The sequence below is a fragment of the Ranitomeya variabilis genome, chromosome 3, assembly GCF_051348905.1.
Source record: "Ranitomeya variabilis isolate aRanVar5 chromosome 3, aRanVar5.hap1, whole genome shotgun sequence".
NCBI lineage: Eukaryota > Metazoa > Chordata > Amphibia > Anura > Dendrobatidae > Ranitomeya > Ranitomeya variabilis.
This window is the reverse complement of record NC_135234.1, coordinates 112441617-112457868: the sequence shown is the minus strand read 5'-3', so window position 1 is coordinate 112457868 and position 16252 is coordinate 112441617. Positions and strand designations below refer to the sequence as shown.

The window sequence follows — 16252 nt, the reverse complement described above, 5'->3', positions numbered from 1 at the left end:
CGGCAAACTGGTATCTCCCAAGTGGAAGAATTTCAAGGGTTTAAGACTATTATGGAGAGATAAGATCCGTCTGAATAACGCCATCTGGAGAGCTTGGTACTTACAATGTAAGTAAATCGTGTAAGGCTGATATTTGTTTTAAAGAGGTTTTCCCACGAACAAAAGTATATTTTAATCAATACATCTTGGAATAATAAATAATAATAAGTTCCACAATTGGATGTGTTTAACAATATTGTTCCCGGGCCGAGATAATCTTATAAATGTGCCCCTACTGTGTAATGGCTGTGTCTGACTGTACAGGGACATGGTCTGATCATACCAGATCTCCTGGGCATGGGGGGAAGCAAAAAAGTATACTGACAGGACAGCTCGGGATCACAGCTGATTCTTTTTTTTGTGAGTAAAACATTTTCCTGCCTATTTCTAACTGCTGACTACTTTGCGCTTCCAGTGATAAGCTGGCGGATGGAAGCAAGGACTCCTGTGTATGGGAAGACGGCCGAGATGGCTGTTGGTTGAATGATCGGCAAAAGCATCATTTGGCTGACAGCCATCTAATCCGTATGTCTTCCTTAAATCGCTGGTGGGCATATCTGGTGATGGTTTATTTTTAGGGTGAATAAAAAGGATCATGTGTTAAAAATCAAGATTGTTTGTCTGGGGATAGCTAGGAGGCCCATTTGGGAGCTGGAAATTGAGAATATTTTAAATTTATAAGTAAGGTAACTTTAGGAAGAAAACTGCTATGATGGATGGTAAAATACTAAGTTTTAAATAATGAAAATAAAATAAACTTGGGGAAAGTACTGGTTCTCATTAAAGTAACCAGCTGAGTATGAAGACTAAAAGGCAAGAACATTTTTAAATTGTATAGTTTATTATATTGTTATGTGTATATACACTATATCATGTTGTTGTTTTTCTATTTTTTACTGTAACAAACAAAAGAATACAATATAAAAATGAATGTCATGTGGTTTTATAGATATAGAAAGAAGGAAAACCCCAGTATGTGGGTTTGTGACCCCACTGGATGGATCAGAAGGAGACGACCACCGTAAACCTGAGGTAAGACCAGCAAGCAGAACATCTTACAGAGACATATGAAGTCATTAGTTCAATAATTACTATAAGGTTCTCATGTACAAATTATAGTGTTCTTCACCTTAATGATTTCTCAAGGTAGACGGAATTGTGTCTTCTTATTGTACAGGCTGTGGTGCTGGAGGGGAACTACTGGAAACGGAGAATTGAAGTGGTAATGAAGGAGTATAACAAGTGGAGAATTTACTACAAGAAACGCGTAAGAGACTTTCAGTGTTTGACTTTCTTGATTTAGATCAGTGTTTCCCAAACTCTATTCTTCACAGCCCCAACAGGTCATGGTTTCAGGATTTCATTAGTATTGTTCATGTGATGGAATTTTTATCACAGATTCTCTCACCTGAGCAATACTCATGAAGTCCTGAAAACAGGATCTGTTGGGGCAGTGAGGACTGGTGTTTGGGAAGCGATGACCTTCCTAGATGGTTACCGCTGTGCCTTACAGCATTTGGGACTGTGGGTTCAACTTCACGAAGTGCAACATCTGCATGGATGTTTTACTGTGCAAGTTCACCCCATTTTACTTATAAGCTTAGTGAGGATTACTGAATTTGGTCCCAGTGCATTGTCAAGACCCCCATATAGATTAGGAGCGGTTGGTCGAGCGAGCTCTCCTGTTTATGGGAGTATCGGCTGAGATGTCTGTCAGCCTAACCATTGGTCAAAGCATCGCTCGGCCGACAGCCAGCCATCTAATGTGTGTGGCCAGCCTCCTTGAGAGGGCAGCTATTTTTCCTGACCCCCACTACACATGCACTGTCAGTTTGGCCGAGTATGTATGTGTAGCAGTCAGGGTTGCCAACTTGTTTTTGTATTTTTTTTTCTGGACAGCTTCTTAAAAAATCACAGACAACCAACTTTTTTTTCTGGACACATTAGATGACCATAATATTTCATTAAGATTATAAGTGATATTTGTCTATAGACCATTAGTCCCATATTAAAACATCAGCTGCATTCACTGTGAACTGTAAAAAGATGATAAGTGCAGTCAGAAAAATCTGTTCAAGTCTCTCCAGCTTGAAAACAATCTCGGACCGCATACCATTATATTATGGATGGGGGAAATAAAGTGCCCTATTTTTATGGCCTGTCCAGGAATTTCTGGAGGGTTGACAACCCAGGTAGCAGCAGCTTATCTCTCCCGAGAACAAAATGATAAGGCATTGAAATGCAACATGGCTGATCCTTGTTTCCCCTGCCTTTATCTGTCAGTGGTGAGTCCAAAGCCCACAATGCACTTTAGATGGCTGTCAGCCTAATGATTGTTCGGTAAATCGTTCAGCCGACAGCTATCTCACCGAACTCTCCTATACATCCTGTGGTTTTGGAGAGCCCCTGCTGAACATCTCTGGTGGCAGCTTTTCTCTTAGAGAATAAAAGTGTCAACAGTCCGAAATTAGACATAATGGATCCTTTTGTCCCCCAACTGTCATCTGTCGGGGGCCCCATACATAATAAATGAACACAGAAACCTCAGTGACATGTTATTAATGTCACAACTAAGGCTCAAAAATAGCCCATATGCAAACAGGCACCAGCAAACCAGCTCCAAAATATAAATATATAAAATAGGAGACATTAAGGAGCAATCAGGTATATAAAAAAAAAAAATTTTATTAACAGAAGTCCACAAAAATTTAACACTAAGTGAAAGTAATCAGAACATTACAAGATTAAATGCAGGAAAGTATATCATGAGGAAAATGACTCCAATAGTTCTACCTGCCCATATTTGTGCAAATGTTATATTCAATAAGGTGCAAGTGCAGTCATAGATCGCACATCAATGGCAAGCCGCATAGCCCTGTAGTAGTTTATCAACACATCATATTATCAATTTGGGAATGCATAATGCTTACCACGGACAGGGGTAGAGGAGTCTAAGACCAGGTGTGGATACCCCAATAGTCCCCGACGCGCGTTTCGCAGGTGAATGAACCCGCTTTCTCAAGGGGAATGAAATCTGGTCAGATGAGAACAAAATTTCACTCTTTAGATGCCAGAATACACACCATGTTTGGAAGCCAAAGTACACTGCATATCACCTCCAAAACACCATACCAACAGTGAAGTTTGGAGCTGGAACATCATTGTGTGAGACTGTTTTTTTTTAGCATACGGCACTGGAAAGCTTCATATGATTGAAGGAAGGATGAATAGACAATTGTACATAGACATTCTTGAAAAAAATCTGCTGCCATCTACCAGGATAATGAAGATAAAGCGAGGGTGGACCTATCAGCAATACAATGATCCCAAACACACAGCTAAGGAAACTCTCAGTTGGTTTCAGAGAATGAAAAATAAAGCTGCTAGAATCACCCAGACAATCACCGGACCTGAATCCAATAGAACATATATATAGAAGGAAATAAAGCTCAGAGTTCATAGAAGGAGCCCACGAAAGTGTCAGGATTTGAGGAGTGTTTGCATGAAGATTGGGATAAAATCACACCTGAGCAATGCCTGCAACTAGTTTCTCCATACAGGAGGTGTCTTGAAGCAGTCATCAGCAACAAAGGCTTTTGTAGAAGTTTCAAATACATTTCAGTAAGCGTGTTCAATACTTTTTCTCTGTCACTTCTCATTATTACACATAACTTAATTTATGGACATCTCTGGTTTGATTTCTTTGCATGTCTGGATTGGATGGGTTGTTACCGACATCTGTCAAGACTTTCATGTCAATAGCATCTTTACAAATATATTTACTTAGAAAATTGGTGACATGGCCAATACTTATTTCACCTACTATATATATACAGCAAAGTTTCTTATATTTGAATTATTCAAATTTTGTTGAAACAGTGACCCATTTAACCGCTTTGCTGCCCCCAAAATAGTGTTATTAATTAGTGAGGATAATGTTGTGTATCCATGTTATTTGACCACTAGGTGGCGCTCTAAAGTACTACAAGTCTTACTGATTTAAGTGACTACATGAATGTGATAAATAAGCTGATAATTATAATTATATGTGATTACGTCCATTCATTTAGTATATTTGTTAGCAGAGACAGACTGAATTGTGGGAACTTGTTCTTTCCCATTACAGAAATGGATCAGACAGTTTTTCTAGGTAGATGATTACATGAGCCATTTTTAGGGGTGATGTTTGTGAAAGAATCACTCCCACCCAGATTTTTCATTCATTAAATGTGTGTATATGTGCATGTAATGAAGTGTGAGTGTAATAATATACTCGTCTACCGCTGCTGTCTCCAGCGTTCAGTGCCGTTCTGCTCCTCTTCTCAGTGATGTCACCGCTCTGCAGTCTCTCCGGGTCACGCTGCGCTCTCTCTGACCATGAAGCGGTTTTTACAATGAAGGCCTATGGAGTTTCATTACAAATCTTCATAGGCTAACACTGTAAAAGAAACTTTCGTCTCACGCATAGAGCATAGAGTGAGCCGGCTAATCGGAAGAGCAGACACTGGATCCTGGGGAGCGCGGTGGTAGGCGACTATATTAATACTCTCACACTACATTACATGCACATATTAATATATTTAATTAATGAAAAAGTGAATAGGAGTGCTTCTTTATAAAAAAAAAAAAAGCGCATCACATTAAAAACCTGCCAAATCACATGGGCAATATCAAGTATAAGGTGTGATTCAATGTCTGCACTACACTCATTTTATTATTTCTTTAAATTGACAGCTGAGGAAGCTTCACCAGGATGGGAAGTTATCTGAAGGACAAAAGGTTGGCATTGTTGTTAAGAAAGTGAAGAATTGTGTGTAGAGATGTTATTAACAGATCAGATCTGTGGAGATCCGAGGCGTCCTTTTACTGAGAGGTGATCACAAATGGATCATCAGTGCTGAAAACTGAGATAGTTACAATTACTAGGTGTGTAAGTTATTTGGGCACAGATAGTACTGCCTACCTGTCTCTTGTGAATTGTAGAAAGCACTGGCTCCATTTCTCTTCCTGTATGTTATGAAGACACAGAAATTACTTATTCCATGACTCTCCCTGCGCATCACACAGTCATACAATACTGTCTCTCTATAAATGAGAAAATAGTATTGCCTTAAAGGAGGTCTCTAACCTTATGAAATAGATGTCCTATCCTTAGGGTATGTATCAGTATCAGATCAGTTGGGGTCTGACACCCGGCAGCACCATCAGTCAGCTGCAATCTGCTCCGGAGCTGCCCTGCAGTGTATGGTAATGGTCATTACACAGGGTATGGAGTTCTGATGTTTTGGTCTTCGGCCATCACCAGAGCTAAAAACAGCTAATCAGTAGGGGCAGTGTTGGGCTGAGGTGGCGAGGGTCCCCCATGGACTCCAGAAGCTCACAGTTCAACTGCATGCAAGTATTACATTACCCTCTTTCATATATCTGCCCCTGCTTCTTATATAATAATAATATGGGTAGTTTGTTGAATGAATGATGAGATGCTGCTTTTGTCTGCGTAAGTAGATTACTCCTGCACAGGGGCCCACCAGGGGATTACCCTGTACGCTTGTGGGCCAGTCCGATCTTGAGCTGCGCTACCAAGTACCAGACTATCACTGATCTGATATTGATATCTATCCCAAGAATTGGTCATCAATATCATAGCGCTCAACAACTCCTTTAAGCTGCATTTACACTGAAAAATATTTGTGAATGCGTTTTTCACTATAATCTTTCAGTGTAAACAGGATTATTTATTGGGTGAAATGATGCTTCCCCAAGAGCAAAAAAATCATTGTTTTCCGCAGTGCATCGTCCTGTCTAAACTGGACTCACACTTCCTAGAAGAATGGTAGCCTATGCACTGAGCGATGTACTACAGATGACTCAGTGTGGATCGTTTACTGTGGTCTGCCTCTGTAAACAGGCTGTTAAACGACCGCCGATTGGTAAAGGTTTACAGTTTAGTGGTCGTATCTTGTCGCTGGGAGGTCCCTTAATGTCTCCCTTTGTCAATGTTTGGAGCTTTCGTCCCCAGCAGCTCGCCCCCGGGTACATTTTGCCCTTGTACCCTGTTTTGCCCCCAGAATTTTGTGTTTGGATGCTTCGCCAGTTTGTCCTTGTGGTACATGAATTCCCGTCCGTCATCAATCCACATGTCACAAAAGTACTGTACAGAGTCCTGCACTTTTGTGACATGTTAAATCAACTGTTTCCATCTGACGTCACTGGGAACCGCTAGACTGCACTCCGTGACCCAAGGAGCTGCATCTGCGACAGGTAAGCATCATCCTGGGGGCCAAATGCTGGGGACGAAATGTGCGTGGGGGCGAAATGTACCCGGGGGCGAACTGCTGGGGGCGAACTGCTGGGGGCGAAACATCCTACAACCGTTGTAGACAGATAACATTGCTTCAATAGCTCTCTGATTCAATGATGGAGACACACAACGTCCCTGTCTTTTCCTGTTAATGTATTAGGAAATGCGGCATGGTTCTCCTTGTAAATGATGTGCACACACAGTGCTAAGTAACATGGAGAAAATATAAGTAATATAAGCATATTCACATGTAACCGTTATCTGACAGAAAATGAGGAGGAAATTGCAAAACAGTGTTTAAAATGAAAAAAAAAACCCTTTCTATGAAATAAAAGATTAAAAATGTAACATTAAGAACATACTGTTTTCTGTCAGAACGGCGCCCCCACATGGAGAGGGGGTGAGATGTTTGCTGCGTGTCAGCGTATTGAAGATGGACGTGGAAAAGAAGATGATATGCTGTATGATTTGGATTACTTCTTAACTGATATCTCGGACACGCTGTTCACCACCACTCAGAACATGCCCCCATCATATCAGTATCCAGACTTTGGTATGTATTGTTTTGTGTGTGTGTTTTTTTGTTGTTGTTTCATTTTCTCAGTACGTCTGTGTAACCCCTTTAATGACCTGCTTATGCCCGGGCCTATATGATTTTTTATTTTAGCTTATGTTAGCTACAAATTCTTTTTTATTGTTTTATTGATGTGAGTTTATCTGGACTTGTTTTATAAAGGAGAAATTTTCTTCAGGGCTGTTTAAGGTTACCGAATCTTACTCCAAGTCTTTTACCGTCACTTGAGGGTTTATTACCACCCATCAACGCTTTCCACGATGCGATTGCTGATGGATTTCCATAATAACCAAGGATCTGCTGAAGACCCCCCTCCCATGCCTGTCATGACGGTGATGCTATGAAGGCCAACCTGTAGCTGCCGTTTATAAAGAGACTGTAATTTTTTTCTATATACAACAATGCTGTGGTCTTGTTGTGTATAGCACAAGTGATCAGCCAATCACAAGTTCAAGTGGCCTAAGAGGACTACAAAATACAGTCAAAATTAGAGAATATTAATAAAAAAGTACAAATCCCCTCCTTTTTGCCAAAACAAAAATTAAGAAATAATTTAAAAAAATATATAGGTGGCAAAGACAACATGTTTCTGGGAATCAACACTTAGAACAAATGGTTGAACTCCTGACATCTAGTCTGGTGTCTGGTCATATATTGTATATCATCATCAAGAGGACAGTTGTAAGGGTCAGGAACTGTCTCGTAGCATAATGGAGAATGGATTTTTTTTTTTAATTTTTTTAATTATTTTTAACATTATATCTTGTTACTATTGATGCTGCATAGGCAGCATCAATAGTAAAAAGAGAAAGAGAGCGAGCGAGAGAATTTCCCTGACGGGAAATTCTTCCATGCCTGCTCAGTTTGAAAAGACGGGACCCGTTGCTGGATTCCTGCTTTTCACAGGCAGCGACGCATCCTGCGCCCATAGGCTTCCATTGTAGCCAGTGACGGGCAGCGCAGGATGCGTCGCTGACCGATTTTCCGACGTGCAGGAAAATGTTCCTCTGAACGTTTTCTCTGCCCGACCAACCACTTTTTTATGCAGGATCCAGTGTACGACCGATGAAACGGATGGCCATCCATCACAATCCGTCGCTAATACAAGTCTATGAGAAAATGCAGGATCCTGCACATTTTTTTTTTTTTATGGATCCTGCATTCTCAAAAATCGACGGATTGTGACAGGAGCTGAAAGACCGAAGGGTGAAAGAGGCCTCAATCAAATCTAGAACGTCACTCCAATAGGCCCCTATATTTACACAATCCCAAATCATGTGTACAGTCATGGCCAAAAGTTTTGAGAATGACACCAAAATTATGTTTTCACATGATCTGCTGCCCTCTGGTTTTTATTAGTGTTTGTCTGATGTTTATATCACATACAGAATTATAATTGCAATCATATTATGAGTACCAATAGGTTATATTGACAGTTAGGGTACCGTCTCACATAACGATTTACCAGCGATACGACCTGGCCGTGATCGTTGGTAAGTGGTTGTGTGGTCGCTGGGGAGCTGTCACACAGACCACTCTCCAGCGACCAACGATGCCGAAGTCCCCGGGCAACCAGGGTAAACATCGGGTTACTAAGCGCAGGGCCGCGCTTAGTAACCCGATGTTTACCGTGGTTACCAGCGTAAAAGTAAAAAAAAACAAACAGTACATACTCACATTCCGGTGTCTGTCCCCCGGCGTTCTGCTTCTCTGCACTGTGTCTGCGCCAGCCGGAAAGCACAGCGGTGACGTCACCGCTGTGCTCGCTTTCCGGCTGGCCGGCGCTCACAGTGCAGAGAAGCAGAACGCCGGGGGACAGACACCGGAATGTGAGTATGTACTGTTTGTTTTTTTTTACTTTTATGCTGGTAACCACGGTAAACATCGGGTTACTAAGCGCGGCCCTGCGCTTAGTAACCCGATGTTTACCCTGGTTACAAGCGAACGCATCGCTGGATCACTGTCACACACAACGATCCAGCGATGACAGCGGGAGATCCAGCGACGAAAGAAAGTTCCAAACGATCTGCTACGACGTACGATTCTCAGCAGGGTCCCTGATCGCTGCTGCGTGTCAGACACAGCGATATCGTATGGATATCGCTGGAACGTCACGGATCGTACCGTCGTAGCGACAAAAGTACCACTGTGAGACGGTACCCTTAGAATGAGTTAATGCATCAAGTCAATATTTGCAGTGTTGACCCTTCTTCTTCAAGACCTCTGCAATTCTCCCTGGCATGCTCTCAATCAACTTCTGGACCAAATCCTGACCGATAGCAGTCCATTCTTGCATAATCAATGCTTGCATTTTGCCAGAATTTGTTGGTTTTTGTTTGTCCACCCGTCTCTTGATGATTGACCACAAGTTCTCAATGGGATTAAGATCTGGGGAGTTTCCAGGCCATGGACCCCAAATCTCTATGTTTTGTTCCATGAGCCATTTAGTTATCACCTTTGCTTTATGGCAAGGTGCTCCATCATGCTGGAAAAGGCATTGTTGGGCGCCAAACTGCTCTTGGACGGTTGGGAGAAGTTGCTCTTGGAGGACATTCTGGTACCATTCTTTATTCATGGCTGTGTTTTTAGGCAAGACTGTGAGTGAGCCGATTCCCTTGGCTGAGAAGCAACCCCACACATGAATGGTTTCAGGATGCTTTACAGTTGGCATGAGACAAGACTGGTGGTAGCGCTCACCTCTTCTTCTCCGAATAAGCTGTTTTCCAGATGTTCCAAATAATCGAAAAGGGGATTCATCAGAGAAAATGACTTTGCCCCAGTCCTCAGCAGTCCACTCCCTGTACCTTTTGCAGAATATCACTCGGTCCCTGATGTTTTTTCTGGAGAGAAGTGGCTTCTTTGCTGCCCTCCTTGAAACCAGGCCTTGCTCAAAGTGTCTCCGCCTCACAGTGCGTGCAGAAGCACTCACACCAGCCTGCTGCCATTCCTGAGCAAGCTCGGCACTGCTGGTAGTCCGATCCCGCAGCTGAAACAGTTTTAAGATACGGTCCTGGCGCTTGCTGGTCTTTCTTGGGCGCCCTGGAGCCTTTTTGACAACAATGGAAGCTCTCTCCTTGAAGTTCTTGATGATGCGATAGATTGTTGACTGAGGTGCAATCTTTGTAGCTGCGATACTCTTCCCTGTTAGGCCATTTTTGTGCAGTGCAATGATGGCTGCACGTGTTTCTTTAGAGATAACCATGGTTAACTGAAGAGAAACAATGATACCAAGCACCAGCCTCCTTTTAAAGTGTCCAGTGATGTCATTCTTACTTAATCATGACTGATTGATCGCCAGCCCTGTCCTCATCAACACCCACACCTGTGTTAATGGATCAATCACTAAAACGATGTTAGCTGCTCCTTTTAAGGCAGGACTTCAATGATGTTGAAATGTGTTTTGGGGGTTAAAGTTCATTTTCTGGGCAAATATTGACTTTGCAAGTACAGTAATTGCTGTTAAGCTGATCACTCTGACATTCAGGAGTATATGCAAATCGCCATTAGAAAAAATGAAGCAGTAGACTTTGGAAAAATTAATATTTGTCTCATTCTCAAAATTTTTGTCCATGACTGTATGAGCTGAGCATCATCATACCTACATCTACGGAATTACACACATGGTCTAATACCTACACACGTGGTCAAAATTGTTGGCACCTCTCGTTTAATGACAGAAAAAGCCACAATGGTCACAGAAATAACTTGAATCTGACAAAAGTAATAATAAAAAAATCTCTGAAAATTAACAAATGAAAGTCAGACATTGCTTTCAATCATGCTTCCTCAGAATTAAAAAAAAAAATAATAAAACTCATGAACTAGGCCTGGACAGAAATGATGGCACCCTTAACTTCATATTTTGTTGCCCAACCTTATGAGGTAATCACTGTAATCAAAACGATTCCTGTAACTGTCAATGAGACTTCTGCACCTCTCGACAGGTATTTTGGCCGACTCCCCAAGAGCAAACTGCTCCTGTTGTCTTGTGTTTGAAGGTTGCCTTTTCCAGACGGCATGTTTCAGCTCTTTCCAAAGATGCTAAATAGGATTTAGGTCAGGGCCCATAGAAGGCCACTTCAGAATAGTCCAATGTTTTCCTCTTAGCCATTCTTGGGTGTTTTCAGCTGTGGATTTTGGGTCATTATCCTGTTGCAAGACCCATGACCTGCGACTGAAACTAAGCTTTCTGACATTGGGCAGCACATTTCTCTGTAGAAACCCTTGATAGTCTTGAGATTTCATTGTACCCTGCACAGATTCTAGACACCCTGTGCCAGATGCAGCAAAGCAGCCCCAGAACATAACAGAGCCTCCTCCATGTTTCACAGTAGGTACAGTGTTCTTTTCTTGATATGCTTCATTTTTCCACCTGTGAACATAGAGCTGTACTGCCTTGCCAAAAAGTTCCATTTTTGTTTCATCTGTCCATAGGACATTGCCAGAAGCTTTGTGGCTTGTCAACATGTAGCTTGGCAAATTCCAGTCTGGCTTTTTTATGATTTTGTATCAACAATGGTGTCCTCCTTAGTCGTCTCCCATGAAGTCCACTTTGGCTCATACAACGACGGATGGTGCGATCTGACAGTGATGTTCCTTGAGCTTGAAGTTCACCTTTAAAGGGAACCTGTCACCCCGTTTTTTCAGTATGAGATAAAAATACCGTTAAATAGGGCCTGAGCTGTGCTTTACAATAATGTATTTTTTGTCCCCTGATTCCCCACCTATGCTGCCGAAATACCTTACCAAAGTCGCCGTTTTCGCCTGTCAATCACGCTGGTCTGGTCAAAAGGGCGTGGTGAAATGGCTGTTTCTCGCCCACCTCTTGCTTATCTTGTTGGCGTAGTGTTTTGCGCATGCGCAACTGCCGAATGCACTGCGCAGCGGCAGACAAAGAGCGCGATCTGTGCTATTCACTGGCTTTTCCGTGGCGGCGGCCATCTTCCTGAGGCCGCGCGTGCGCAGATGGAGTGCTCTGCTGCCCGGGGCTTCAGGAAAATGGCTGCGGGATGCCGCGCATGCGCAGATGGAGATCGCGGCGGCCATTTTCCTGAAGCAGAGATGCAAACTCATTTTTAAACATTTTTATTATCCTTCTCTTTGATTTGTCATCAATTTTCCTCCTGCGGCAAGGTCCAGGTTGGTTGACTACAGTCCCATGGATCTTAAATTTCTGAATAATATGGAAGTGTAGTCACAGGAACATCAAGATGCTCGGAGATGGTCTTATAATTTTTATCTTTAACATGTTTGTCTATAATTTTCTTTCTAATCTCCTGGGACAACTCTTTCCTTCGCTTCCTCTGGTCCATGTTGAGAGTGATACACACCATGTCACCAAACAGCACAGTGAGTATCTGTAGCCCTATATACAGGCCCACTCACTGACTCCAAGATTCTTAGTAAGTGGACACACCTTGATTTAACATGTCCATTTTGTCACATTATTTTCAGGGTACCATCATTTCTGTCCAAGCCTATTTCATGAGTGTTTTTTTTTTTTTTTTTTTTTAATTCTGTGGAAGCATGGTTGAAAAGCAATGTCGGACTTTCATTTGCTAATTTTCATAGATATTTTATTTATTATTACTTTTGTCAGATTCAAGTTATTTCTGTGACCATGGTGGGTTTTTCTGTCATTAAAAGAGGGGCACCAACAATTTTGACCACGTGTGTATTTCACAGAGTAGGTTCTTTTATGAGTGTTGTAAGCCCTGTGGATGAGATTTATTGGAGAAAGTCTTTGTACTTCAGACTCCAAACATTTGGGGGTATTTTTAGACTTTTAGTCCAATGGTCATCAGACAGGACCTCACTGCATATTCAGGGTACAGACATCCTTGTCGTCCTTTCAAAGTTTTTTGGGGGAGACTGCACAGGGCTCACTAGTTCAAATTCTCTCACCCAGAAACTCTGCCAATGGGATATTCCTTTGGGAACAATGTATCACCTATCTGTGGGATAGATGCTGCCAGGTACGGACTGGGGCAGAAATTCAGTCCTGGCATTTGAAATCACACAGGCCCATGATGTCCCCGCCCCCAAGCACCAGATGGGCATATATCACTAATATTACCCTGGATGGTGGAAAGCAAGATTTACTATAAGACCAATATTTCTAATGATACCCAAGGCCTGCTGGGGTAAGTGATGGAGTTAGCGACTTTTTGCTCCGTCACATCTCTTAACAGTATGGATGTCTTGAGAACACAGATTCTGCTAACAGCATAGCAGACAAGGCAGCCCACAAGCAGACAGGCCCTTCTGGCATTTGCCAGATGGCCAGTCCGGCCCTGGGTGCTGCATTTAAGATGGTTGCGGGTCTGTCCAATGAGACACCCACCAATCACCAGAATGCAAAACTTTTATCTCCTTTAGAATGGAGCAGCAGTGCACATAGTCAACTGCTGCCCCACCTACAGGGCTCCCGTAGAAGTCAAGTACCCATTCTTGAATGGAACAACGCATTGCACTCTGACCAGCATTACTAAATGAGTCAGTGCTCATCTGCAAGTTTTTCCTCATCTCTAATCGGACTGAGGAAAACAATTGCAGCATGCTGCGATTGGATGAGAGAATAGGATTGCATTCACCAAAGCAAGTCAATGGGTACGAGAAAAAATTGGACAGCACACGCATGTGCCGTTTGATTTTTACGCACACAAGGAAACCCCGACATTTCATAAGCCAAGTACAGTAAATTCACAGCCAGAACTGTCAGAATAGAATAGATAGGATAGATGTCCTGTAGATATTTAATGTCACAAGCCCCCTACATATAATAAACTAGCACCCTGTAGTGCCTTTCATGTGGCAATAAAGGGTGTTTAACCTATTAAATAAATAATTTTAAAAAATGACAAGGGATCCCCCCTATTTCGTATAACTAGCCAAGGTAAAGCAGACAGCTGTGGGCTTATATTATCAGGCGGGGAAGGTCCCTGGTAAATGGACCCTTCCCAGCCTAAAAAATACAAGCCCGATCTGACCCAGAATTGGCACATCACATTTGATGAGCTATTTCTTGCACGTAGCCCCAGCTCTTCCCAAAATATTTGTGTTTGTTTTTTTTCTTTCAACTTACTGGGTTAGTAATGAGGGTGTCTGATAGATGCCTCTCCATTACTAACCCCTGGGCTTGATGCCAGCTGACATTACACAGCTGACATCAACCCCATAAACCATTACCCCGATTGCCAATGCACCAGGGCAGTCAGGAAAAGCCAAGGCAAAGTGCCAAAATTGGAGCATCTATTGTGATGTGCCTCTTCTGGGGTGGCTGCTGGCTTGTATTTTAGGCTGGGAAGGGCCCAATAAACAGGGATCTTCCCAACATGATAATATAACCCCACAGCTGTCTGCTTTCCCTTGGGTGGTTATCAAAAATAGGGGAGACCCAAGTCATTTATTTATTTATTTATTTAATAGGATAAATAAGGCTAAACACCCTCTAGTGCCATATTACAGGCACTGACGGGTTTACATGTTTTATATGCAGGGGGCTTGTGAAGTTATATGTCTATAGGATATCTATACTATCTATTATTTATCTATCTGTATATAAGATTGCTTTATTAATCTGTAAACTAGCTTTAAATTACATAGAGAATTAGAGTATCTAAAATATTATGTTAAAAACGCATTGCATACAGATTGCATATGCATGTCATATGTATGTTAGTTGAGCAAAAAAAACATAATTTGATCCATCTAGATTCCACTCGTCCAACCTTTCAGGAGCAACATCAAAGCTTTTTTTTTATTCCCTAATGCGAACGAGCTCTTAAGGAATTAATCAGCACGAAAATTTTGAATTGTTTGATTTCTGAGCCTTTTCTGTTCTTGATTACCTGACTAACATTAACTCTGGATATAGGATCTTCCACGTGAAGAATGACTACACACATGAAATACACTGACGTGAATGAGACCTTAACCATTTTACAGCTTTATCTCTCTTTTATATATTTTTAGTATATTTTGAGTAATTTAGTTGTAAATTATTTTACAGATTATGTTGGAAATGCAGATATGATCCAACCAGAGCTGGCTACATTGCAGCCTAGTCTTGATGATTTCATGGACATATCAGGTATGTTGTAACTGCTGCATTACTTCTTATTCTTTAAAATGTTTGTCTAGGGATTTAAAAAAAAAAAAAAATATCCATAAAGTACCGGTGTGCGATAAAATAACAAAATAATATTATTATACGAGTATATTCGCCCGGTGAGATCCCATACGGCTTCAGTGGCGCCATATATAAGGATATATTTTATAACAAATATGCACACCAAATTCATGTTTTCCGAATAAATTCAATTTTATAATACCTATGTGATGGAAATCCAAAGAATATGACATAATGTATTAGGTAGTGTTCAGACATCTGCGTCAATTTACAATACATGTAGATGGGAATTTAAAGGGAATCTGTAACCAGGTTTTTACTACTCTATCTGAGAGTAGCATAAGGGTGAAAGCCCCTGATTCCAGCAATGTATCACCTACAGGGTTACTTGCTGCAGTTTTGATAAGATCACTGTATTCTCTGCTGCAGATCTATCAGTTCTCTGAATGCGGAGCCCTGTATAACCCCGCCCACACCACTGATTGGCAGCTTTTTGTGTACAGTGGCAGAAAGCTGCCAATCAGTGGTAGGGGTGGGGATAAACAGCTCATGAATATGGAGGACTACATGGCAACAGGTTTATTAGTCCTGTAGTGATAATCTCCTGCTGATAAAGCAGTGATTTTGTCAAAACTGCAGCAAGCAGCTCAGTCAGTGTCATATTGCTGGAATCAGGATTTCTGACTATACATTATGTTGCTCTCAGACTAGGTCGCAAAAACATGATGACAGATTCCCTTTAAAAACACATGGAAATCAGCACACAAAGCAGAAAATCTGCTTATTTTTAAATCATCCATTCTGCAGAAATGATGCAGTTTTATTACAACTCTACAATGCTTCATGTGAAATCTCTGGCAAATCAATTACACATGTCTTTTTAATAAAGTTATTTTCATAGTTTCTGTAAACATTTAAAGGGAACCTGTTACAAGATCTGCTATCTTTTTAATATTTGATGAAACAAAAAAGGACTCCGAAGGGCTCTGGTCACCCAGAATTATGTCTTACTAGAAGATATAACTGTCTCTGTAGGATTACAGCCACTTGCTTATTTTCTTAGGAATGATCATATCTAGTAGGCACTGTACCATAAACTAGTGATCTTACCTACAAACCAACAGCCTTTTTCTCTGTCTATAGTGGACAACTCAAAAAAGACCAGTATGCTATGCTTAAAGGGGTTGTCTACTGCTTGGAAAACACC

At 41.5% G+C, this 16252-nt stretch overlaps 1 protein-coding gene across 2 annotated transcripts in view; it reads left to right on the top strand.

Annotated features, from left to right (window-relative positions):
* The window catches only part of MLXIPL (MLX interacting protein like), a 142438-nt gene that overhangs the window by 58962 nt on the left and 67224 nt on the right, over nt 1–16252 (top strand). For both annotated transcript variants that reach the window (XR_013223730.1, XM_077294520.1), the window contains exons 2-7: nt 1–107; nt 989–1071; nt 1217–1306; nt 4774–4818; nt 6716–6893; nt 14926–15006. Coding sequence is in view for 1 of the 2 variants with exons in the window: in XM_077294520.1 (XP_077150635.1) it covers nt 1–107; nt 989–1071; nt 1217–1306; nt 4774–4818; nt 6716–6893; nt 14926–15006 (584 nt within the window). In the remaining variant the exon portion in view is untranslated. The remainder of the gene's footprint in view (nt 108–988; nt 1072–1216; nt 1307–4773; nt 4819–6715; nt 6894–14925; nt 15007–16252) is intronic.